Here is a 26,335-nt window from a genome sequence, read left to right as displayed (position 1 = left end):
CACCCCATCTCCCCTCCATCCCCTTTCTAAAAGAAAAAGAAGAAAAATGAGGACAAGGGACCCCCAACAGGAGAACCAATTACTTTAACGTTCCTTTTCAAAAACTGAGGCCTTAAGGAGAAAGGGAATGTTAGAGCCACCTTTGTAAATATGGGGTCCATATTCTTCCACAATATATGGTTGAGGCGGCCTGCTCACCAGGACGAAAGCCAGTACACAAGATGGATGACGAATGCGGTGACTACACAGATCCTGCGGCAACCAATCATCTTCGTCCCAGGTGACATCCCGCACAGTGGGAAGCAATGAGCAATGACGAGAACACCCACCAATCCGAGGCTGGCTTTGCCATCTCGAAAGACCTGTCATCAGTAGCGGGAGAGTATATAAGCAGAGCTGCCAGTTCAACGAACCAGTCTTCGACTTCGACTTCACGGGTGTGTATCATTCATTCCACACATCATGGTGAGTGTGCTGGATATCGGTGCAAAGGAAGAGACTTTCACCATTGACCACCTCAAACCAGCACATCTGGACATTAGCAAATTCAGTCCCCACGACCCAGATATAGGCGACCGAAAGCAGCGAACAGTGCTGGTTCTAGGGAGGTGGGGCATCATGCTAACTGGGATGCCACCCTGTACACAAGATGGCCGACGAATGTGGCAACTGTTCAGAGTCCACGGGGACCAACAACTTTCATACCAGGGGACAACGCACACGGCAGGAATCAACAAAGAAGGGAACACCGAACAATTGGAGGCCGGCATGGATGTGACATCACTCCAGTCGACAGCAGCAGGGAGAGAATAGAAGCAGAGCTGCGAGTGTAATAAAGGAGTCTTTGACTTTGAATGTTTGGGCGTGTGTCCGCCTTTCCACCCATCACAGTAGCGCGCACGCTCTAATTTCACATCGAATGGTCTTGCTCATCTTACATCGGGAGTCACGTGTACAGTTTCCTTACCTGAAGCATGAGAAGTGCACAAAGATCGTCAGATTTGTTTCTGGGGTGTTTTAAGCAGGTGATAGAAGGAAAGTTTGAATGTGGATCTCTTGGTCGTTGGTAAAAAGGGAGATGACCTTACAACATTATGAGAGGACACAGCAGCACGGATCGAGAGAGGATAATGCAAAGGAGCCGAACACCAAGTGTCACAATTTCCCAATAACCGATCAGCTGCTTAGACTTTAAGAAATGTCTTCAATGAAAATGTAATATCCTTGGAATTCTCTCCGCTTTTGAAGGTGCATTTGAAATTGGGATCCGTGGACTTGTGATGAGTTTATTGCCGTACCCAATCGTAGAGGGATCATATGCATTGAACTTAGATGTAGATACTTTGAAAAAAGTAGCAGACATTAAATTGGAAGCGGTAATAAATATGAAGGAAAGATTGAGAATAAATAGTCTCCCTTGCAGTTGGGGTACAATGTATTGCTTGAGATCAGAGGAATCCTGGAGCCAAGACAAAGTGATCCTGTGTTTCCCAAGGATTTGATTGTTGTTGGATTAGTAAAAAGTGGAAGGGCCGAAGGGTCTTCTGATCCTTCGACTGCTTGATTTGTCTTCTGATGCTGATTGGGTTCACCTGTGTATTCGCTCGCTCGCTGATTGGTTGCTTCAGTTACGCGAGGCAACGGGTTGATTCGGTGAGGCCGCTATTTGATTGGACGCTGAAGTCGGGTTGGATTGATGGGCGGGTTCGCGGGTTGATTGGCTCTTGCTGTGAGGAGGCGGGACATTTGCGGCAGCGTCGTCTGCTCGGGGTCCGTCGTGTCGCTTCTGGCGCGAATGGGAGTAAGTTGGCGGAGGCGCCGGAACCTTCCACAGCCGCGCGGTCCAGGGAAAGCGGGCGACACGCACCCCACCGGGCCCCACCCGGGAGCGGCCGGTACCGGCGGGGTGTTTGGGTGTAGCCGAGGTGTCGGTGCGAGGCCTGATGCCGCCGACAGGGCGAGGCTGGAGGCCGCGGGGTTACTTGCAGCGGGAAGGGGCGGTGTCAGGTGATTGGCAAGTCTGGTTTGCGCATGCGTGGTGAGTTCGCGCATATGTTGAAGATACGCATGTGCCGATTGAGGGCGACGAAACGAACCCTTTGCGCAAGCGGCAACTGACGACTGGCGCATGCGCACAGAAATTAAGATGGCTGCCCCCAGCTCATGGACCCTGAGTCACAAAGTCAATCCTGTGATTGTTCTCGTTTGTCAAATCATTTGATTTTAAATATAGGCTCTAAGACTTCAGGGCTCCTCGCACGGGGGAAATACCCCGACTTGCGACCATCGTGGACCCACCCTCCTCCCCGACTCGACCTTTGTGGGACCTTTGGACTAAACTCCTTTAATTAAAATAATAACTATTTATAAACTCCTACAAGACTTCAGGGCTCCTCGCACGGGGGCAAAACGCCGACTTGCGACCATTGTGGGGTCTGATTGATCCTTTGGACTACACTATGGTCGCAGGTCGGGGAGGACCTGTCGGGGTCATTGGGTCGCTGAGGAAGGGATGGAAAACTAATCCATTTTTTGCTTCCCAATGCTCATAGAATGTGTCTGATTCCATCCGTTGTTCCTGTTGTAGCATCACATTCTTCATAAAGTTAGATGTTATTTTTTTAAAGTTGTGTCACTTGAACAATAATGCCCCAATCCTTCTGATCCTGACGTACCATGTGTTTAAAATGTAATGTTTCTCAGTTACCTGATCGAATGCCTTAAAAATATAGGGACTTTGGTGTTAAAAATACAGAGTAAAGATTTCACCAATCCTTTTGAATTTATGATCTCTGAGATTTCTGGTCATGTTTTCTATTTAGGTTGGTGTATCTTGCAGACCTGTTTGGTTGCAGCAAGTAAGAAATTTTTCATTTGTAGCATCCGCTGCGGCAGCGCTACCAAATAAAGAGACATCCAACCAAGGTGAGTGTAAAACAAAGACTGGCTTTTCTGGTTTAAATTCCCCACATGTGCTCACTGGCCCACCCACTTCTGGTGACGTACCTCTGATTTCCAGCATCACTCTCCAGCTGGCTGGCCGCTACGCGGAAGTGAAGGGCATCTCAGCCCGCACATGGTGCAAGGCCCAGGCTCCTGCTCAGTGGTAAAGGGGACTCTGTGCCATCTTGGACTGTCCAAGTGTTGCAGTGATTTGGCCTTTTTTGCTTGCCCAGTTGCCTGGTGCGCTACAATCTCAGCGTTGATAAGGGGGAAATTCTTTCAATGTTTCATTCACTTTTATTACAGAATTCTTCCTAGTTTATCTGTGTAACATTGAAAATTATGGGTTTTCATGAACAGGGATCATGATTTTACTCATAATTTGGTGAGCCAATGGATAGGACAGTTTTTGCTAATGCCCCATGGGAAGCAAAATAAAAATGAAGTGACAAAATTAGGAAGGTTTGTTGACCCTTTTTTTTAAGCAGTATGTCAGGATGATTTTCATCTTGCTTGCTGAATTAAAATGTGATTTGTCACTTCTTAATGGCAGCTGCCATTATTGGCATTGCAAGGAGAGATGGGAAATGGGTCAGGTCTTTGGTGGTCCCAGTAATGCAACGGAGAAAGATGTCACGGGGCTGAATGTGGTTTAGGGAGGGAGAGGGTATTAATTTTTAGGAAAAGTATGTGGCCAGCCACCTATCAATATTTTTTTATCAAATAGAAATTCCTGCTGGTAGAAGCCATTTCCTACTTTGAACAGGCCCAATGTCATTATCCAAGCAGATATTGTTAAGAGCCCAAAGGATCCCAAAACCCAGCACCAAGAGACATTCACCAAGACAAGTGGTTTTTAAAAGAGAAGTTATTTTTAATCAAATTTAATCATGAAAATAGAATTAAATTTTATCCTAACTCTATACTTAACAAACCCAAATTAACCTCTTTTTAATTCTAAGTGCACATATTTCTAATGTGTTTAAATTTAAGAAAAATGATTTGGTTCACAGTTCAATCTTACTTCTCTTTCTTCCAAGTTTTCTGGATGCAGGCAATTCCGCTGTGCACAGAATGGAATGTGTATAAATTTCACCAGGATTTGGTGCTCGAAAGGTAAATGTTTACCGCTCAGGATAGTTCTTGTAGGGTTTTTAGAGAGAGATGTGTTGTTCCAGAATTTCCACAACTGAGGTACCACCATTAGTCACCTCAATGTCTCACTGATGAACTTTGCCCCGTTAGGGTTTTCCAGATGGTAACTTATTTCTGCAAGCTACTACAGAGTTCCATTCGTCTTATTCCAAACAACAGGAGTTCTTTCTTCTGCTTAACCTAGTGTTAGATAAACAAAACCTAGGAGTGACTTTCCTGTAAGCAGCCTGCAGAAAGGTACTTGTAGCCATCCTGGCTCCATTTCCAAACAATGGTCATTCATTTTATGACATCAGTTCGCTTAACACCTACTTGTGAATGTGCAGAACATTCTCCAGAGATCTTCAATATTTCTTCAGTCTTTCAAATAAGATGTTTTAAAATGTATGTGTGTGTATGTATGTAACCTACTCTAAATCTTACCAAAATACCAAATATTACCAAATTCTCCAAATATATTTATCCATTACAATATCACGTAAGGAGCATTTTGAGAGACTCTTAGACAGTCATATATGGGTGAAAGAAAAACAGGGTTGTATCGGATGCACAGCGCAGTATTACAAACCACCACCATCAGTTCACAGACTTACCTGACATGTCGCGGGCTAACAGTGCTGGGTACCAAAGTACAGTGAGTGGATCAGATGAAGCCCCTGCCTAAAGGCATGGGGCACTAATGGCTCATAGCTTTAACCTGCTGGTCCTGTGGACTGGAAGGTGTTAACTAATATTCTCATTGACAGGCAGGGAAAAAAAGGTCTGTGTATGTCTGCAATAAACCAGTCTTGAGTTGACTACCTTTGTATGTGTTTGCCTTTATTTAGTAGCAGCTACCGCAGTAGCCGCTACAGGGTATTATTTTTTTGTTAGAAATATCAAGATCAACACATCGTGGGTCAAAGGGCTTGTACCGTGCCGTAATATTCTGTTATTTCTGTTATTGCTTGACTTTGAATATCTGTTGTAAGTACTGTGAGACTTCAATAATGTAGCAAATGTGCACAGCAACATTGCAGTCAGGAGTTTGTATCTCCTGGTTGACGAGCTTTTCTCTTTTTTACACAATGCTTTCTAGTTCTCGTCAGTAAGAAAAGAAATATTGTGCATGTTGAATATGTCATTATGTCTAAAATTAACACTGGAAAAGAGTCAGTAACACCAAGGTAAATAGCACCCTTTTGTGGCTGGTGCAGTATCCTGACGGGCACAAGTTATCACTCGGTGGCGACAGTGATGTGAAAATGAGGGTAAATTATTTTGTATATGATTTATACATGTTAAAATTAGCTGTTGTTTGTTCCAATTTCAGGTAGGTGTGGTTGCAAAGTGGGTAAGGATAGAAAATACTTGGGGATAAAAAACTGGGGCTTGCATTTGATGGTGTGAAAGTCAAAATGGAAACTCAGAATAAGGCTAATCTGATTTAGCAAGCCACTGGCTCTTATACTTCCACCAGAAGTGAATCTAGAATTGAATTTTGAGTCATTTACGGTGGGTAACTTCAAAGTCTGTTGATTGTAAGACTAAATTAAGAGCCCTTTTGCCCCTGGCTGTGCTGAAAGATTGTTTTGTTTATTAACTAAATCTTTCTGAAAGGGAGAATAGTGTGAAGCGGCTTTCCAACTCGTTGGTGATGAATCTTGCAGTAGGATCTTTCAACTAATTACAGACTCCTAATTCCTCCCTGTCCTCGGGCATTTTCCCCTGCAATCTACAACAGTTACCACCATCCAGGGATTCTCATGCAGGGGAAAGTTTCACATTCTCCTCCTCCAACCATGTCCGAACCCTCTGTGGAAGGAAACCCAATGGAGAGTAAATGACAGATTGGCTGAACACCTGCACTTTGATCACAATGGCCATCTGGATCATGGTCACAAGGTATTTTAAATTCTCCCCACTAACCTTTGTCTTCTGCCTCCTCTTATTGCACTTGTGTATTCTATGACTCGATGGTATGAATATGGAATTTTCCAAGTTCATGGAACCTGCCGACCACCCACCGCCCCCTCCAAGTTTCACTCTCTCTCCTGCTGATTCACCCAGTTGCCCTCATATTCTCCCTTCCAAACCAGATGACATAAATTGGGCAGAGAAATGGCAGATGGAGTTTAATCTGGACAAGTGTCTTGCACTTTGAGAAGAGTTGTAGTAGAGTTGCAATGAGGGATCTTGGGGTGCAAGCGCGAGCTCCTTGAAAGTGGCAACAAAAGTGTAGGGTGTTAAAGAAAGTATTCTTCATTGAGCAGGGCATGAAGTATAAATGTGGTTAGACCACATTTCAAGTGTTTTCTGCATTTCTAGTTGCTGCATGACAAAAAGAATTTATCAGGGGGTTGCTTGGGATAGAGCATTGGTTCTGGGGAGAGGTTGGACAAATTTGGATAGTTTTCTCTGGAACATTGGAAGCTGAGTGATGACCTAGTTGAAATTTATCCAATTATTGTAGTCCTGGAGAAGGTAGATTTCTTCTTCCCCCTCCCCTGTGGGAGATGTAAAAATACTATGATGCCTATATTGAACATGAGAGGGGAAAAGGAGAGAAGTGAGGCAGGTTTATGCACAGTGCGGTGGGGGTCTGGCCCACGTTGCCAGGATAGTGGTGAAATCACCACGATTTAAGAGGCATTTGGTTGGGCACATGAACAAGAGGGAATAATGGGTGATGTGTATGGACCATGTGCTGATAGATGGGATTAATTTAAATGAGCATCATGGTCACCACAGACATTGTTCACCAAATGGCCTATTCCTGGGCTGCTCTGTTGGGTGATGATTCATCTCTTTTCAAGGATTGTTGCCGAAGGGCAATAAACTTTTCACAAAGGTCTATCTCCAATGAATGTATTTAGAACATTTCCATGAGTTAATTCCCCGTAGAAACAGCAGTTTATCATTCAAGCTGTGTAGCCACAGCAATAATGCAAAGTTAAAGGCCATCATTACTGAATCCATTTTAATCAGCCTTCACCTTGTACAATGTTCAGTTGAGACAAGAAAATCAAAATGCAACTTTTAACCTCAAGGAAAGATGAGTAATCCTCTGTACCACAGAATTATTGCTGAAAAAATATTTGGAAAATTTTGTGAATTCAGCTTCCAAAGAGGTGATGAAGAGGAACCACAACAACATTTTAAAACATTAAACCCAGAACATTTATTAGAAGATGTTTATCACAATAAACATGTTCAGGTTCAGTCATGATCGATTCTGGATTGGCATGTGGCAGTAATAAATGGAATGCAGGATAGATATATTCCAAGGAAAAATAAATTAATGATTTGAATTGTGGTTTAAATGGTTTTGTGGCCAAATTTGCGGAGGTCACCAAGATAGGGGACAGAGTAGGAAATGTAGAAACCGTAAAGTTGCAGTAGGGTGTCCTTGTGCAAGGAAAACTAAAAGTTAATGACCAGGTGAAATTGGTCATGAAGAAAGCGAATGCTATGTTGGCATTCATTTCAAGATGAATAGTGTACAAGGGAAAAGTGATGTTAATGAGGCTCTATGGGGCACTGGTGAGACCTCCTTTTGAGTACTGGGTGCAGTGTTGGGCCCCCTATCTGAGAAAAGATGTGATGTTGTTGGAGAGGGTGCAGAGGAGAATGATGAGGATGATTTCCAGAATACAAAATATAATGTAAGAGGAGTGTTTGACAGCTCTTGGATTGTATTCATTGGGGTATCGGAAATTAAAAAAGAAAGCTCATGGAGATATTTTGTATTTTGAAAGGTTTAGATAGGGTGGATGCGGGTAAGATGTTTCCCTTGGTGGGTGAGTCGAGGACAAGAAAATTAGAGGTTATCCATCCAAAACAGATATTGGGAAGAACTTCTTTCGCCAGAGTGTCATGGAGCTGTGGAACTTAATGCCTCATACAGCAGTGGATGCCAGATCACTGGGAGTATTTAAACAAGAAATAGACAAGTATCTCGTTAGTGAGGGCATGAAGGGATATGCGGAAAAGGCTGGAAATTGGAAGGAGTGCAGAGTAGCTCAGTGTGTATTTACGGAGCAGATTCGATGGGCCTGGTGGCCTGGTTCTGTTCTTTTGTCTTGGGATCCTGTTCTCATTTGAGAGAGATTATCGAAGGCAACTGAGAAAAATGGAAACAATTTGAGGCAATTGTTGGAGTAGGTTATTTGTTTGCCATCTCTATGTAAAACTCCAAAATTATCTGTCACTTTGGATCAGTGCTGGTCCCTCCAATCCCTGAGGAACATAGTCTTTCTAATATGTCATGTGTTCTTTCAGCTACAAATGATTCTCTTTTTCAAACATGGCCACAGGTTACTCGTGCTTCATTTCTGTCTTGCAATCTTTTTGGGTGGTTTTTCAGTTGTAAATGTGGAAAATTCCATTTTGGGAGTGGATTTCTTGTCACATTTTTCCGTTATGTATTTGAAAAAACGTTGTTGTGTGGACTGCAGCTCTTGAATGCAACTGAGCTGCATTTGTTGTCCTTCCAATGCCATCTGCTGCCTGACAAGCCTTCAACCTGATTCCTGCCCTTTCCAAGCCTTGCTCAAGTGTTTTCCTCGCCTCGTGACCCCATCGTAATGGTGTACAGACATGCAATAAGCCACCATATAAAGGCACGGTCTGAGACGCAGGTCGTAATGCCCCCAGATTATCTTAAAATCGCAAGATTGGATTGACAAGAGTTGGGTGTCGTCCACAGATCTGACAGCTGCTGGGCTTCACGGTTGCATATGGTTCTGAAAAATACTAGGGATTGGCGGCCTTGCAGAGATGATCGTCCCCTGAACAATTCCACTGTGCCTGACTGATACAATATTCCAAATTGACAAGACTTCTCAGCCAACCTCCACGGCAAATATGTATTTGCTAAAATAGATCTAGTACATGCTTACTATTAGATTCCATTTGACTCTCCGGATGTCACGAAGACAGCAGTGATGCTCCCGTTCGGCATGTTTGAGTTTCTGAGAATACCATTCGGTCTATGGAATGCAGCTCAGACATTCCAGTGGTTCATGGACCACGAACTCACTGGCCTTGGATTTTTTTTGGTGCTTGTGTTGATCGAGGAGATTCTGGTTGTTAGTGTGGATGAAGAGAAGCACAAGAGCCACCTTATCTCATTGGTTCCGAGGCTTGAGGAATGTGGCATCGTGATCAATCCCAGGAAAGTGTTTCGGGAGCTGCTGATCTTGTATTTTTGGGACGTAGAGTTATGCAACATGGTATTTTGCCTGATGAATGGGAAATGCGTAAATTTTGAGAATTTCCTCCCGCTGTTAAAGTTGGCCAGTTGTGATGTTTTTTTTAAGTTGGAGGAATTTTTATTGCTGTTCCCTGGTGAATGCCACAGCATCTCTATTACCTCTTTCTGAATGACTCAAAGGATCTGATGCCTGTTTCAAAAAGACCTTAACTTTGAAAGACAATGCCGTGTATGCTTTCCATGATGTGAACACTGTTCTTACAAAGGCCACTAAGCTTGTACATCAAATGCCCAAGGCCTTGCTCTCTTACTACAGATGCATCTGTCAGTGCTGTGGGACCAGTGTTCGAACAACGAGTCTGTGGGCAATTGGAAACTTTGACATTTTTTTTCCAGCCAAGTGGTCACCAGCTCAGGAAAATATAGTACATTTGGGCAAGAACTCTTAGCTATCTATCTCGCAGTGAAATATTTCAGTTTTTAAAAAAAATATATGTATAGTTTTGTATACAGTTCAATATAATTATAGAATCGTATCCAAATGAAACTTACAATTATGAAAATAGAATAAAAAATAAATGGTTGAACTGTACAGAAAAGTGAGAAGAGAAAAAAGTATAAAAGATAAAAAATACAGATCTAGGTGCAAAGCTACTGTGATAACTATTCCCTCCCAAAAGGAAAGGCAGGATATTTATAAAATAGTAGAATTAAACCAACATGATAAGGTTCAACCATTAAGATTAAAGAAAATTGGTGGTGGGGTGGAGAAGTGAATACATTAGATATCCAAACCCATATCTAAATATGGTTTCCATATTTTGAAGTATGTATCATACCCAGTTCGAATATTATAAGTCACCTTTGCTAAGGGAATACAATTTTACATTTCCCCACAATCAATTTTAAGATGGGATTCAGATTTCCATGGAATTGTTATACATCTCCTGGTAACTGCCAATGCGACTTATTAAAATAATTAATTGTTCTTTGAGAAATTGAATTAGGCTTCCAAATCATAAACATTTCCCAAAAGTAAAAGCTCAGGTGTTAATGGTAAACATTATGATAATTTGTTCCAAAAACTTGCCCACATTTTTCCAAAATGATGTCACCTTGAGAGATCTCCAGATACAATGTATAAATGTACCAGTTTATGTGCCACATCCAAAATATGAATTTGAAAAATTAGGAATAAATTAATTGTTGTAGCTTTAAATATAATTGATGAATAAAGTTATTATTAACTAATCTATCAAAAACAATAATTATTGTCCCAACAAACGTCAGACCAGCAAAAAGGGTCAATTTCAGTTCCCAAATCCAATTCCCATCCTTCTTTTGATTTATTCAAGTTTGGATTTGGAGATTACTCTTGAAATAGTAGATACAATTTTGAAATAAATTTCTTTGTAATTCTCTCATGAATCCCATTTTCCAATTTGATATTTCAGCTTTTTATTGGAAGGTCATTCTTTGACCATTTGTACAGACCACCAGCCTCGTCTGCATACTGCAAGCAGAAGCACACATCTCTATTTGCCCAGAGAGATTCGGCACTTGGACTTCATCCTACAATTTTCATCGGACACACAGCACATCTGAGGAAAAGTGAATGCTGTGGCTGGTGCCCTATTCAGGCTCGACATTACATAAAACTACATCCATCAATTTCAGTGCCATGGCTCATGCACGGCACACTGATGCCGATTTCATCCGGTGAAACCAGATCAACTCTGGTCTCCATTTTCAAGATGTGATGCTGGATGAATCAGGTGAAAAGTTGGTTTGTGATTTTTTTTTTCCCCAACAGAAAGGACGAGGCTGTTTGTGTGGGTGGCTATGAGGCAGGAGATTTTCTCTTCACAATCTATCTCTTCCTGGTAGAAGAGCATCAATCAAACTGGTTAAGGAACATCTTACCTGGGTTCGTGTTAAACAGAATGTTGGATTATGGGCAAGGACTTGCTTGCTGAGTCAATGCCCTAAAGTCTCCAGGCACATGAAATTCAAGCTGGGGGATTTTGTTGTTTTGGATTCCCATTTCCAGCACATGCACCTTGTGGCTTGGAAGGTCCACTTCCGCCATCTTGGCAATGTACTTCTCTGCTCACGGGTGAGGACAGGACTACCAGGTGGAAGGACGAAATTCCTATCATCGGCATCTCTGCAGAGACAATTGCTTGGGCTTTTGTGGATCATTGGATTCCATCTTTTGGTGTTCTGGGCACTATTACAACAGATCGAGGGTCTCAGTTCGAGTCAGCATTGGTCTGAGCTCTCACTGATCCTCTGGTCACTACCTGAATTATGGCTAAGCATTTCAGGGCCAACAGCTTCTTTGAGCATTTCCATTGACGATCGAAAGCACCATTGACAGCAGGGAGAAAATCATCTACATGGAGCGAACGTTTGCCCATGGTTCTCCTTTGCGTGACTGCAGCTCTGAGGGCAGATCATGGATGTTTAGTGGTAGAGATAGTCTATGACTGTATGCTGACCTTGCCAGGTGAGTTTGTGAATCTGAGTCCAAACACAGTGCTCCATGAACAGGTCAGTTATCTTGACCGTCTTTGAGAAAATGAGATTACTCTGATGTTCTCATATGTGGCAGCATCTTCTGCAGTGGATGTGCCAAATGATTGTCAACACTGTACTCGTGTGTTTCTTTGACATGATGTTGTTCGTAAACCACTTAAGCCCATTTACGATGGTTCTTTCCAGGTCTTATGACACCATCCATAGTGTTTTGTTATTGACAGGAATGGAAAAGGTAACACTGTTTCCATCAACAGGTTGAAGCCAGTGTATTTCGAATGTCCACATTCTGCATCAGGGCCAGAGCAAAAGGACCAGTCGTATCCCTGCATCGCCTGTCTTCCAGTATCAGGTGAACTGTCAACCCTCCAGACCGTTACACTGGGGACAGTTCCATTCAGTCGCCTCCTTGCATGGCTCGGAGGCTGGAGGTGAGGGTGGGGAGGGGGCTGTCACGGTGATGCATCTGCCTGCTTTGGGAACAGTGCCATTTGCCGCTGATAATGTATTTGAAGCATCGCGCTGGAGGAATAGCCCATGTGTCCGAGAGTGTTAAACATCAGTGTATGGGTGATGGATCTCCGATGCAGGAGGAGTAGAGAGAGAGGGTCAGGATTACAATGTGGCAATGAGCCAATGCGAAGGTCAAAGGGGTTTGGCTGGGTGGTCTTTGGGGAGTTGAAGAATGCAATGTTGTGTCTGAGGAGGATAAAGAAGGTCGACTCCATTGTCTTCTGGAAGAAACGAGTGAGGGTATTCTTTAATTGTTTGTAAACGATGGTATATCAGTGCCATTACAAATCTAACCCTTCCCTACCTCACACTCATTACCCTCTATTATTTTTCCATCCATGTATCTTAGAGTGTTTTGAATGTCCTTATTGCACCAGCCCCCACCTCCACCCCAGCAATGCATCCCAGACCCTCACTGCTCTGTAATTTTTTTTAAACTTGTTTAGACGATCAAATCAAAAGATGAATGAAGTTCTACTGCTTCATCTCGTGATCTCATCATCATTTCTTTGCAGATTATGGGCAAATTGACAGAAAAAATGTTTGTCTTAAATAGACACTATGAAGGAGAGGGGGAAGGGTGGATCCCTTATTGTATCTGCTGTGCAAATACTGCGAGATGCATTGTTACACCTAATAGCAACACATGTAACACCTCATCATCAGATTTTTAAGAATACCGGGGAATATTAATGATCTAAAATGCCCAAACTGGAGAAATAAGTCGAGATGAATGCCTCGTATTCCCAAATCGGAATGCACTTTGGAAGGCATCATTGGGTTTTAGTGACTTGCTCGTGAACCAGAACTTCTCTCCCATGGGTTCTTGCTCCTAAGACCATTCTCTTGCCTCCATTTTAATAAAGTGGCTACTTTCCCTTCCTGGCTCCCATGAAAGCTTGCTGTGCCTTCTTTTGTACTGTCTGTCATTATGTTGTTGCAAAGTACTGTCCATCCATCTTTTCTCAAAATCTGAACTAATCCATACCAATTCACGAAATATTGATGCTCGCCATTTATTGACTTTCTTGATTTGAGTTTCTTCCTGTCCAACATGGTTCGACAGTGGATGGCACAATCGGAACTCTGTTGCGCTGCCAGTGATAGGGGTGGGGTTCAAATCCTGCTCTCTCTATGAGGAGTTTCTATGTTCTCCCTGTGTGTGCTTAGGTTTTCCCCAGGGTGGGGGAGGGGCCTCCAAATTTTTCCCACTGTTCAAAAAGTATGGGGGTGTTGAAGGTCAACTGGGAAGCACAGGCTTGTGGGCCTAAACGGTCTGTTACTGTGTTGTAACTAATCTTAAAGTATCGCATTGACTCTGATATGTCACTAATGTAAATCTTGGTAGTAATGGTGTGCATGATTCTGCTTTGTCTTGATCTCTGCAGCTATTGGCCTCGTCTCTCATATGGAACCCCATAACTTGGATGATTTGGAATTACCTAGTTGTAAGCAGTATATTTGAATGAATAGCTTTGCTAATTCCTCACCATGTTCATGTTTAAAATCTATCTATCCTTGTCTGCCCAGGCTGGACTGGAAAATTGTAAATGTTACTCCACTCTTTAAGAAGGAAGAGAGGCAAAAGACTGTAAATTTTAGACCACATCTTCACATTAAAAAAATAATTATCACGTAAATTATGTTATCTTTTCCAAACAAATACAAGTTTTCATTTTGCCAACGATTCATATTTAAATCCACATCATTTTTCCACGTAATAACAATAGATTCCCCAACCAATGCTAATGCGAACCGAATAAACTAAATTTGAGATTTATCCATTCTTAAACCCATTGTTAAAGTTGTAATGTACCCCATTTAAAAAAAAGCAGTGGATCTAACATTAAAGTAGTCTCTAATAAATCTGCCTTAAACTCTTTAATTTTTATCCAAAAAGACTTACTTTATCACATAACCAGACAGAATTGAAAAAAAAAGTACCAATTTGAGTCCCACAATGAATACATAAATCTGAATGATGAAATCCATATCTTTTAACTTTTCTGGTGTTTAATTCAACTGATGGAGAAAATTGTAGTTCACCAAATGTAGTCACACTATCTTCACACAGAGTAGTCCATCCTTCTTGGGATAATTCTAAGGATAAATCTTTCTCCCATTTAAGCTTTGATTTATCTCAATCCAGTTTAGCCATTTTCTCTTGCAACAAAGAATACATTTCTGAAATAAATCAATTTCTGCCCCATTTACAATTAAATTTTTAAATTTAGTTAACTTTGGCATGTTCGATTCCCGCCCAAAACTCTTCACTACTGGAGCATGTACTTGAAAATATGCAAGCAAAGAATTTAACGGTACCTCAATTTTTTCCTGAAGCCTAACATAAGAAAAAAATATCCCATCTTCAAAACAATCTGCTAACACTTGAACACCTTTCATCTGGCAAATCTTTAAACACTGAGATTATTCATCGAGAAGGAGATGTATTTATCCTGATATGATGGAATTTGTAATGAAACCTTATCTCCAGTTCCTATTGACAGATTTCTTTTATACCAAGTATCACATACATGTCATAATACTGGCAAATTATAATAAAGCAAAAGACGAGGAGTCCATCTAAATATACACTAATGTATAATAAAATGTGAAATCTATGATAATAACACTTTAGCCCAGTGTGGAGGTTGATTAACATTGAACATCCTATTAATAAATTTTAACTGATAATTAACTATTAATTTAATAAATAATTCTGAAGATGAGGCCATTGTTGTCCCTAATGCATATTACCATGTTAAGTTTTGCAACAATACTCTAGACAATGAACCTTTCTATAAAAATATTCTGATTGCTGCATAACTCTTTAAAAAATATGTTTGGACACGAACATGGAATTGATTGAAAAAGATATTGAATTCAAGGAAAAATATTCATTTTTAATACAATTCACATGTGCCATTCATGTCAAAGGAAGATCTTTCCATTTAATTAAATCAGCTTTAATTTTATCAATAGAGAAACATAGTTAAACTTACACATAATCCACATCAACCATTAGCTTTAAATATTTAATTTTCTTAGTCCATCTAAGCTGTGTAATCTGCTTACAAGCAGGATAATCTTCCTGTGTTTTTAGTAATATGTTCCTCTTATCCCGATTAACCTTATAACCAGACATTTTTCCATATTGAACCAAATAGGTTTGTCGATGTCATAATGATTACTGAGGATTTGTTAAATATATTGGTACAAAGGAACCTTATATTCTCTTCATTTATTTTAATCCCACTAATTTTATCATTTTGTCTTATAGCTTGGGCTAGCGGTTCTATCACCAATGGTGACAAAGGACAACCTTGCCTTGTGGAGTGTGTTAAATTAAACGTATCTGAAATTTGTCTATTTGTCACCATACTCACCAAAGGCTTTTTATACAAGGCTTTAAACCAACCAGGTAAAAAAGTTCCAAACTTAAATCTTTCAAGTATTTTAAATAAAAAGTACCTTTCAACTCGATCAAAGGCTCGATTAAACGTGTTAAATACTTCGCAAGTCTATTGCCCAATACCTTAGCTACTATCTTATAATCTACATTTAATAAAGATATTGTTCGATATGAGGCAACTTTCATTGGGGCTCTTTCTTTTTTGCAATAACTAATTCTAGCTCTAGAAAAGGATTCTGGAAATGCTTTTGCTCTTCTGTAGATTGTTTAAGAACATCCATCAAAACAGGAGACAAGACTTCATAAAATTCTTTATAAAACCCTCCTGTAAACCCATCTTCTCCAGGTGATATTCAATATCGCTTCTTCAATTTCTAAATAATTGAAAGGAACTTCCAATTCTGTCCTATCTTTATCGTCCAAAACCAATAACTCCAAGCTACCTAAAAAAGACTCAACACGTTCCTCATCCTGACTTACTTCAAAAGAATATAAATTCTGGTAAAATGAGTGAAATTCATTATTCATTTCCTGAGGTTCAAAAGTGAGTCCTGTATTATTTCTTATCACATTTATTGTCCTTGATGCCTGTTCAGTCTTTAATTGCCGAGCGAAAAACTTATACGCTCTTTCTCCTTACTCATAGTAATGCTATTTGGATCATTGTATTAATTTTTCATATTTATATGTTTGCATTATATTGTAACACTTTCAACTGAATCAAAAAAGTCTTTTTATCCACAATCGAATTTCGTTGGAATTCCTTCTCTCAAATTGTTATTTCCTTCTCCAAATTTTGGCTCTCTGCCAAATGCTGTGTCTTAATTCTTGCAGTATAATTGATTATCAGACCTCTTAAATAAGCTTTTAAAACATCCCACAAAACAAATTTACTTTGTACTGAATATGTATTAATTTGCAAATAAGACTGAATATGGTCTTTGATATAACTTAGAAACTTTGGTTGCTTCAATAACATCCCATTAAACATTCACCGATAAGGGGTGTCTACATTATGCAAACCAGAACATGTGCAGGTACACAATCCTTTATCCAGAACCCTTGGGGGGGGGGGTCCCTGTGTTCTGAATTTCAGATTTTTCTAGATTTCAGAAACCCAGATTTAAGCCCACCCAAATTGTGCTGCTGTATCCACCCCCACTCCCTTCCAGTCATGCTGCCATTTCCCCACCACCCCTCTCCCGCCTGCCTCGCGCTGCCGTCTCTCTCCCCACTTGCTGGTGTTTGGAGCTTTCCGGATTTTAGATGTCGGGATAAAGGATTGTGTACTTCTACTTAACAATGAGGAATGATCAGACAAATCCCACTCTTATACTCTGCATGTATAAATCGACCCTGTAATTGTGCTAACATTAAGCAAAAGTCAATTCTCAAAAAAGAATCATGTCTGGGTGAATAAAGAGAAAAGTTATTCTGTCAGATTTAATTTCCTCCAGATTTCTACCAAATTCAAATCTTTCATTGAGTCTAACATCCATTTTGCCATTTTCGTTCTTTGTGCAGTTTTTGGAAATTTATCCAACATACAATTAAAATCCCCACCAACCAAAATATTTTCATTAGCTTGACCCAGATTCAAAAAATTTCACAAATAGCGTCTTCATTATTTTAATTGGGTGGATAAACATTCATCAAAGTCCATGCTTCAGCAAAAATTTTACAATTCACCAACAGCTCTCGACCCAATGTGGCAGAGAATGATTCCAACTGAAACGGTATCTTCTTATGAACCAAAGTATCAACACCTCGAGCTTTCGAATTAAATGGAGATGAAAAACATGTCCAACCCAATCTCTTTTCAATTTCATATGTTCTTTCTCAGACAAATGAGTTTGTTGCAAAAAAGCAAGATCAACCTTCATTTTCTTTAATATTTCCTTCCTTTCAATCGGATTATTAAGTCGTATAACATTAAAGATCACAAAATTTAAATGAGCCATAACTTAATTTCCTCCTGAGTTTGACACTTCACACAGCAATTACAATTAGATATAATTTTTTTTCAAACCCAAACCCCCCTTTCAAACAATAAGAAAGCCCTGTAAAAAATGTAAAAACCTAAGAGCCCAAGAGTCAGACCCCCCTCTGTGGACCAGGTGCAGTCAATACCGCAAGTGGCAGATGACTTTAGAAGTAGTATAGTCAACCACCACCCCCCAACCGAACATTAAAACCCATCAGTCATCCCAGTGATAACAGCCACATTGAGCTTGAGCTTCATCTTCAACATCATTCACCGATTCCCATTCCCTTCCCAATCTTATCCTCGGGCATTTTCCCCATCAATTCCTTCAAATCTGGGAAGGAATTTGCAAAAGATAATGCACCATAAGGACTCTCAAAACATTGAGACTGATCTTGCCCATAAATCACCTTAAATATAATCGGATACCAAAAGGTAAACTTATACCCTTTCTTCCACAGCACTGCTTTGACCAGATTAAACTCTTTCCATCACTTAATAATCTCCTGACTTAAATCAGCTTAAAATAAAACCCTATTGCCTTGATACATCGTAGGGCTTTGATCAAGGCGACTTTCTGATCCGCAAGCCACAATATAATTTCTCTATCCTGATATCACAAACATCTTAAAAGAAGCGCTCTTGACATGTGACCCAGAAAAGGTTTTCTCCTTCACGCCCTATGAGCCCGATCTCAAAAGACTCGACTCCCAGCATCTCTGGAATCCATTTCCAAAAATAATTTTACAGGATCTGAACCTTCAATATCTTCCGGCAGACCTCGCACTCCTCCTGGCCCGCCCCCAGGCCAAACAAATTGACGACATCTTGCGTCACTGGATGCACAGAGGATGTGGATGTTTCTTCCAGCTTCTCCCAAGTTCCACGTTGAGGATTCGGATCTATCTCTAACTGCTCCCGAGGTTCCTTCTGGAAGGTCGGCCTTGCTTCTTCTGCACTTTTCACAGGTTGAAAACCTAGGTTTTTTCTAAGTTGCTGGTAATGAAATGGTATTGTATGTACTTACCAGTACAGGCATGGGATGGCCCACCCTCCTGATGACATCCTCTCCTAGAATCCTCCCTGAACTCCTCCACTGTGACCCGGCCATAAAGGTCGAGCCACCTCTTCCATCCCTTCACTTCCCTCACTTGGACCCGGGCCTGCAGTCTTGTGTGTAATAAAGCCTATCATTCCCCTAATTCTTTGTCTCTGTGATTATTGGGGCAACTGGCAGTGCCCAACACTGCTTTTTTCCTTTCTTCATTTCCAGAATCCTACTGTAGTAAATTACTGTTCAAAACATTGATAAAAATCAAAAAAGTCACTACAGTTCGAGTATTGAACAGTTTAGTCAGGGAGAGGTGTCTTCTCACGTCATTTTCCGATGCCATTCTTCCACGACAATCCCCCCTCCCCTCAGCTGACTCCTTGAACACCATCAAATCCATGGACTCTAGGCAGCCCTGCAGCTGTCCCGTGACCACCTTCTTGTTGTCCTGATCTAATAAGTGTTGTGAGCAATTTTAGGCCCCATTTCGAAGAGAGGATGTGATGGCCCAGAGGTGATTTACAAAAATGATCCTGGGGATGAGAGGAATAATGTTGGAGGAGCATTTGATGGTTCTGGGTCTGGACTCGCCTGAGTTTAGAAGGATGAGGCAGGACTTTATTGCAATCTGATGAATAGTGAAAGGGCTGGATAGAGAGAATTTTGCCAGTAGTGGGAGAGTTTAGGACCAGTGGGCACAACCTCAGAATAAAAGGATGTCTGCTTAAAACGGAGATGGAGAAACCTTTTCATCAAGAGCAGTGATTTTCAAACTCCTCCTCCACCCCCCACCCCACCCCCCGGATCATATTCCACTTAATCCCTTTTACAGAAGTGCTCTGTTAGTAAGGGATTACTTAATGTGGTATGTGATTGGAAAGAAAAAGTTTGAAAACCACTGTTTTAATTGTACGTCATTGACCTGTTCTGTGCGTGGTTTCATAACTCCAGAGGAAATGGGCCAATGACAATTTTTCTCAGGCAAAATATTTCCTTCACAATTGGGTCCACTGCAGTCTTTCTCAGCCTTTTTTCCCATTCATATGCCACTTTAAGCAATCTTTTACTCATTCTTCGACACTCCAAGGAATAAAGTCTCAACCTGTTCAACCTTTCTCTGCAGCTCAACTCCTGAAGATCTGGCAGCGTCTTAGTAAATCTTCTCTGCACTCTTTCAATCTTACTAATACCCTTCCTGTAGCTAGGTGACCAGAACTGCACACAATACTCCATATTTGGCCTCACCATCATCTTATCCAACCTCATCATAACTTCCCAACTCTTATTTTCAATATGTTAATTAATGAAGGCCAAGATGACAAAAGCTGTCTTTAGAACCCTGTCGTCCTGTGACACCACTTTCATGGAATTATGTAACTGTGTTTTATCTCTTGCTGCCGATTTCTATAACTTTGCTGTTCAATTTCATAATGTTGGCTTCTGGATTATTTTATTGTGCCCCTTGATCTAGAGAGTTCTGGCAGAGCAAAACAATTTTGTTTTCTTTTGTCAGGTCAAATTTTGTCACATTGATCCAAAAACAAGTATTTTCACCATTCCTTCATTTCAGATTCTCTGCAGCTGTCGTATTGTACCTCACAGTGACGGCATCATATTTGACTTGTTTATCCTTTACCCCTCCATCCAGACAGATATGCTGATCAACGAGTCGACTCCACTCATCCAGCACCACTGCCATTTCTGCTGCTCGGGCTTTTAATCCCACATATTCAATTTGTTATTTCCCCTCTTTTTCTCAGCAAAGAGAATCAGATTTATTTGATCATCTTTCTGAATCCCAGTCAAAGATTATCGACCTGAAGGTTTTAACTCCGATTATTTTTTCCAGTAGATGATCTGCTGAGTATACCCAGCATTGAGTCTTTATTTTACTGCCTTGGTGTATTACTGAGTGCTTTGAATGGGAGAAGAAATATGGGTTGGGTTAAGTGAATATTTCAAGATCATGGAGTGGGTTTAGAAAAATAGACATAAAAGGGGAGGGCTCATGGAAATAGTTAATTCATCTTTTCGATTTTTGGAGTCTCCTGCCGGAAAGCGCGGGATACTCACGGGGCTTAAATCAAACCCGCTGGCAGCAAACTCTTAATGATGTCCCACCTTGTCCCTTGGAGCCCAGCACATATAACCATATGACAGTTTACAGCACGGAAACAGGCCATATCGGCCCTTCGAGTCTGTGCCAGTTCACATGAACAACTCCACTAGTTTTCCCCACCAATACTCTGGCCATATCCCTCCAACCCCCTCATATCCATGTACACATCCAAACTTCTCTAAAATGACAGAAAGGACCCTGCCGCAATTATCTCTTCTGGAAGATCATTCCATTCTGCCACCACTCTCTGAGTGAAGAAGCATCCTCTCACATTCCTCCTAAAATTTGCCCCTTACCTTGAAGTCATGCCCTCTTGTTCCAACCTACCCTGCCCTCAGGGGAAAGAATCTATTCACGTCCAGTCTATCTATTCCTTTCATAATTTTGAATACCTCTATCATAACCCCCTTCATCCACCTACGTTCCAATGAATAAAGTCGCTGTCTCCTTAATCTTTCTCTGTACTCGAGATGTTGTAAGCCACGTAACATTTTAATAAATCTTTTCTGCACCCTCTCCACGTTATCTATTTCATTCCTATATTTGAGACCAGAACTGAAAACAATTCTCCAAACCTGTCCTTACCAATGCCTTAAACAGTTGCAGCATCACTTTCCAGCTATACTCTAGTCTATGCTATGATTTATGAAGGCCAGCAGACCATATCTCAGGATAAGACCCACTGTCTTAACGTCCCTCATATGCAAGATTTTGCCTCCCATCTGCACAATTTCTGTGCTTTCATCAAGGTTGACCTTGTCATGAGATACCATCAGATCCCATCCATGAGGAAGATATTCCTAAAATGGTGATTATTATCCCTTCTGGGCTTTTTGAATGTCTTTGGATGCCTCTTGAGTTGCAGAATGGTGTTCAAACCTGCCAGCGGGTTATAGACACTCTGGGCAGAGATTTAGAGTTCCCTTACATCTACTTGGATAACATCTGGTAAAAACAATGGCATCACGAATATTCTGTCCAGACCGACTGTATATCATATTCAGGGTGACATTGATATTCCTGAATTAACCAGTGTCCAGGCAATGGACCCCGATGTTCAGGCATACAGTACGGCCATTACTAACCTGGACATACAGCAGGGGGCAGCACAACTGGGTGGCCAACCTTACTTTGTGACATGTTTTTGGGCTACATTTGACCAATGTTTCCTGCATCTTGGAGGAAACACCTTATTGACCAGAGACACAGCTTATCTCATCCATCCATCAGAATATCTGTCAAGCTCATGTCAAATAAATATGTATAGCATGGACTGAGAAAAGGCGTCGTGCAATGGGTTTGCACAACTATCTCCTGCCTGACTGCCAAAATTCAGTGCCACACTAAGGCACCTCTTCAACATTTACTGACAGTATGCAGGCAGTTGGAATATGTGCATATGGACCTGCTTGGACCATTGCCAGAATCTCAAAACATGAGATACATTCTAACAGTTGTAGAACATTTCACGCGCTGGCCAGAGGCCATCCCGTTGCCATCCAGTGACACTGACAAAAGGGCCAGAGCATTCATCGTCAACTGGATGGCCAGATTTGGTTTTCCCACATTAATTCAGTCCATGGAACACAATTAACCCACGTTCCCACCAACAACTGAAGTCCACTTTTAAGGCCCGACTCACTTGTCCCAATTAGGTTGATGAGTTGCCATGAACTCTTTTGGGAGTGCGCACAGCTTCAACGCAAGATATATCTGCATTGTCCGCAGAGATGGTTTATGGTCTGGTCCTTACAGTTTCATGGGACATTTATTTTTCAACCAACTCTGATCTGAACATCCTTCAGCAGCTTCGACATGGTATCGTGATCAGCAAAGCTTTTCCTACCCATTGGCTTGGATCCCCTTAACAGAACATGCCCCACCACTCCTGGACGCTGATTTTGTTTTTGTGTGCAGACAGGACCCAGGAGTGCTGTTACAATGACCCGTATGAGGGCTTTTTCTGCGTGGTGAAGAAGGATAGGTTTGAGTATACTTTGGACATTAGGGGACATTCGCAGCTGTTTAGTTTGGACAGACACAACCCTGCCCATGTGGATCCCGCTTCACCCATTCAGTGCCCCCAGCCCAGACAATGAGGGTGTCCACCTAAGGTGCATGCAGCTGCTGTTTTACTTTCTGGCGACGGTTCTGGGGGGGTGTAGCAGCTGTATAGCGGGCCGAGAGGGCAAGGTTATTTGGCGAGCACATGAAATCATAAGGCAGACAGCTGGGAACTCAGCCATTTAATTGACCGCATGCACGTGGTGCTGCGTGCCGAGGAACGGCACGTTGATCTGTGATTTCCCCTGCCGGAAGGTACAGGACACTCACAGGGCTTAATTTAAACCTGTGGTCCTGTGGATCTGCAGAAAACTCATAAATGATGTCGCACCTTGACCCATGGAGCCCGGGACATGCTGTAAATAGAAGAAGCCTGTAAAGAATGAATAAAGCAGTCTTGTGTTGACTAACCTGGTATGTGTGTGTTGCTTTAGTAGCTCTATTGAAGTATCCGCTACATATATAAATATTTGGGAGATTATCACACTTACAGAAATATTTAGATCCTGCTCCATAAATCGCTCAAGGTTGCTGTGAAAATTGGGGGGCGTGGCAAGATGGCATAGGGAGCGGACGAGCATTCCCGGTCTCCGCCAGGCAGTTATATATATATACCCATTTTAAGAATATTTCTTTTCTGTTAAAAGTCTTTGTTTTGTTTATCAATTGTTTTTAGTTTAAAATGGCAACAAAGATTAAGGAAAATAGAGTTCAAATACAGAACAAAACTACACTCTCCTACTTTGGAAGAAACTCGGCCTACTTGCCCAGACAGAACCACGGAGTCAAGGCTGGAATTTTCTTAAGAACGGAGCTCATTAATTGGACTGTCGGATAAGCTGGCCTTGGACACCCCTCTGAAAGATGGTGATGAAATGTTTTATAAAGATAAATTGCAGTAATTGGCATTGGTTGCCCGTGAGTTTTAAAAATCCAGATAACATTAAAGTTTATTAGTGATTTTTTTTGGATGGAATATCGGAAGGATGAATTTATTATCTATAAATACAGAACAAAATTACATTCTTTGACTTTGGAAGAAATTTGACCTATTTGCCCAAACAGAGCCGGAGTTGGTGCTGGAATTTTCTCCTCAACAGAACTTATTAAAGTTGATTTCGGACTCCTTTTTGAAAGATGGCGACGAATGTTGATTTGAAATATTTTCTGAAGATAAACATATATATGGAACTCCTTGACCTGCAATAAGGTTTATCAGTGATTTTTTTTGGGGATGAAATATTGGAAGAGTGAATTTATTATCTGTGAGTATGCATACATTGCAAACAGATTTTAATAGTTTTGAAAAGGTTTTTTTTAAACTAAACAACAAGATCAGTTTAATATTAAGAAAATTGGAAAAAACGGAAACTTTATTATTAAATTTGGAAATTCAGTAGAAAGAAACTATGAACAAGATTGATGATTTATAAAATTAAAGTCGAAGGAGCAATGTCCAAGAGGAGTTAAAAATTTTGAATAAGTTTTTCTTGAAAATAAACAATAATTTCAACTTAACATTGAGAAGATTGACAAAGTGGAAAATTTGGTATTAAATTGGGAAACACATAAGAAAGAACTTATGAATAACATTGATGCTTTAGAAGATCAAGACCGAAGGAATTATGTTCAAGAAAATTTTAAAAGATTTGAAAAAAACTTTTTTTGAAAGTAAGCTACAAATTCAACTTGAGACTGAGAAGAATGGAAGATTCGGTGTTGAACTGGGATGTTCAGAGGTGTTTTAATTCAGTGGATGAAATTCAGGAAGACTTGAAAAAAAAATTTAAAAAAAAACTTTTATTGATTGTAAACAATGTTTAACTCAGTGTTGGGAGGGTGGAAAGGGTGAAAATTTAATATCAAGTTTGGATTTTCAAAAAAAGTGTTTATGAATAAGATTGGTTAAATTGATGGACCGGGGTTTTATGGATATAAGAAATGATGATTTTTCGGTTTATACATGTATTTTGTCTGCATGGGGGTGGGGGGGAGGGGGTGGTACTTCTGCTCCCGAAGGTCATATGCCACTTGTGGTTTATACCACACCCATTTGGGTTTTTGGGAATTAACCACCACAAGGTGGTATCCTAAGGGGTTAGGGGAGGTGGGGGGGGGTGAAAATTTGAAAATTATTTAGTATCTATTATGTAATATTATACTAAGTCAATTTCAAATGAATGTATGGAGAACTATAAATAAATTTTGAAAAAAATTGAGAGGGAGTTTAAGATGGTATATTGTGTGCTGGCCTTCAGGAGTCTGGGGATTGAGTTCAAGAACTGAGAGGTAACGTTGCAGATGTATAAAATTCTAGTCAGACCACACTTGGAATATTGTGTGCATTCCTGGGGCGAGAATACCAGTGGACGTCTAAATAAGGTGAGATGAGGGAACTTTAGACAAGATGTGAGGGGGATATTTTATTCACACAGAATGTAGTGGGTGGCTGGAATGCATTGCCAGGGGTAGTAGTGGAGGCTGGTCCAAAAAAGGCATGAAAAAGATTTTAATATGGAGAGGAATAAAAGAAAAACAGAAGGTACTGGTGAGAGGGGGGGAAGAGTAATATTGTTGTGGGGTAGGTTCAGATGGATCAGCTGAAGGGACTCGACTGATCCATCCATGATTTGTCCAGCATCTTGCTGCCATGTCGTGGTGAACCAGGGTGTTGCCTGATGGAGACACGGTACTCTGAGCTCTGCAGATATAGATTGTGGTTTTCTCCATAACACACTTCCTCAGGTAAAGCAGGGGAAGGGAAAGGCTCTAGTGTGCAGGGGTAGGGAGGGGGGTGATGGGGGAAAAGTTGGGGCCCTCCAAAGTCATCGTGATCAGGCCTCGGAGACGGCATCTCTATCACTCGTATTTCTCTTCCCAGGAGAAGGAGCGATCTCAGAGACAAGACACGAGTCCAGAAGAACATTGCAGCCCAGCTGAACAGAGGACGGACAACATCATGATGGCCTGAACCTCTCCCCTTCTCCCTCTGGCCCTGCCAACTCCATTTCCCACCTATTCCATATCCCTTCACCCACTTCCCCCCCCCACCATTTCTCCCCTACCTCTCCTCCATTCCAACCCCCTCCCGCTCACCTTCCCCTTCACCTACCCTCGCACCTATGCCCTAAACTTAGCCCTCCTCCCTTCACCTCCCCTTCCCCTCTCCTTTCCCCCTCCCCTTCGCCTCATACCCTTCCCCTCCTCCCCTACCCCTCCTCCCCTTCCCCTCCCCTTCCGTTCCTACCCCTAACTTAGGGGAAGGAGGGATAGGGGAAGGGGGTAGGAGAAAGGGGGGTAGTGAGAGGGTAGGGGTAGGTAATGGGGTAGTGGTAGGGGGTGCAGGTATGGGGTAGGGTTAG

The 26,335-nt window shown here is 41.3% G+C and overlaps 1 protein-coding gene across 3 annotated transcripts; it reads left to right on the top strand.

Moving 5' to 3' along the window:
• The first annotated feature begins 1,749 nt into the window (after positions 1–1,749).
• LOC138750248 (uncharacterized) lies at positions 1,750–24,943 on the top strand. Of its 3 annotated transcripts, XM_069912368.1 has the most exons (8): positions 1,750–1,801; positions 2,823–2,925; positions 3,984–4,059; positions 12,088–12,182; positions 13,732–13,791; positions 15,624–15,764; positions 18,518–18,676; positions 23,650–24,943. In XM_069912368.1, exons 1-7 carry the CDS (start codon positions 1,796–1,798, stop codon positions 18,649–18,651), a joined length of 615 nt encoding a protein of 204 aa, XP_069768469.1. In that variant the 5' UTR covers positions 1,750–1,795; the 3' UTR covers positions 18,652–18,676; positions 23,650–24,943. The 3 variants fall into 3 exon arrangements, with proteins under 3 accessions (XP_069768469.1, XP_069768470.1, XP_069768472.1); XM_069912369.1 differs by lacking the exon at positions 13,732–13,791; XM_069912371.1 differs by lacking the exon at positions 18,518–18,676.
• Positions 24,944–26,335: the final 1,392 nt, after the last annotated feature.

Source organism: Narcine bancroftii, unplaced genomic scaffold (assembly GCF_036971445.1).
Source record: "Narcine bancroftii isolate sNarBan1 unplaced genomic scaffold, sNarBan1.hap1 Scaffold_110, whole genome shotgun sequence".
NCBI classification, from domain to species: domain Eukaryota; kingdom Metazoa; phylum Chordata; class Chondrichthyes; order Torpediniformes; family Narcinidae; genus Narcine; species Narcine bancroftii.
This window is presented reverse-complemented; position numbering and strand designations above follow the sequence as displayed.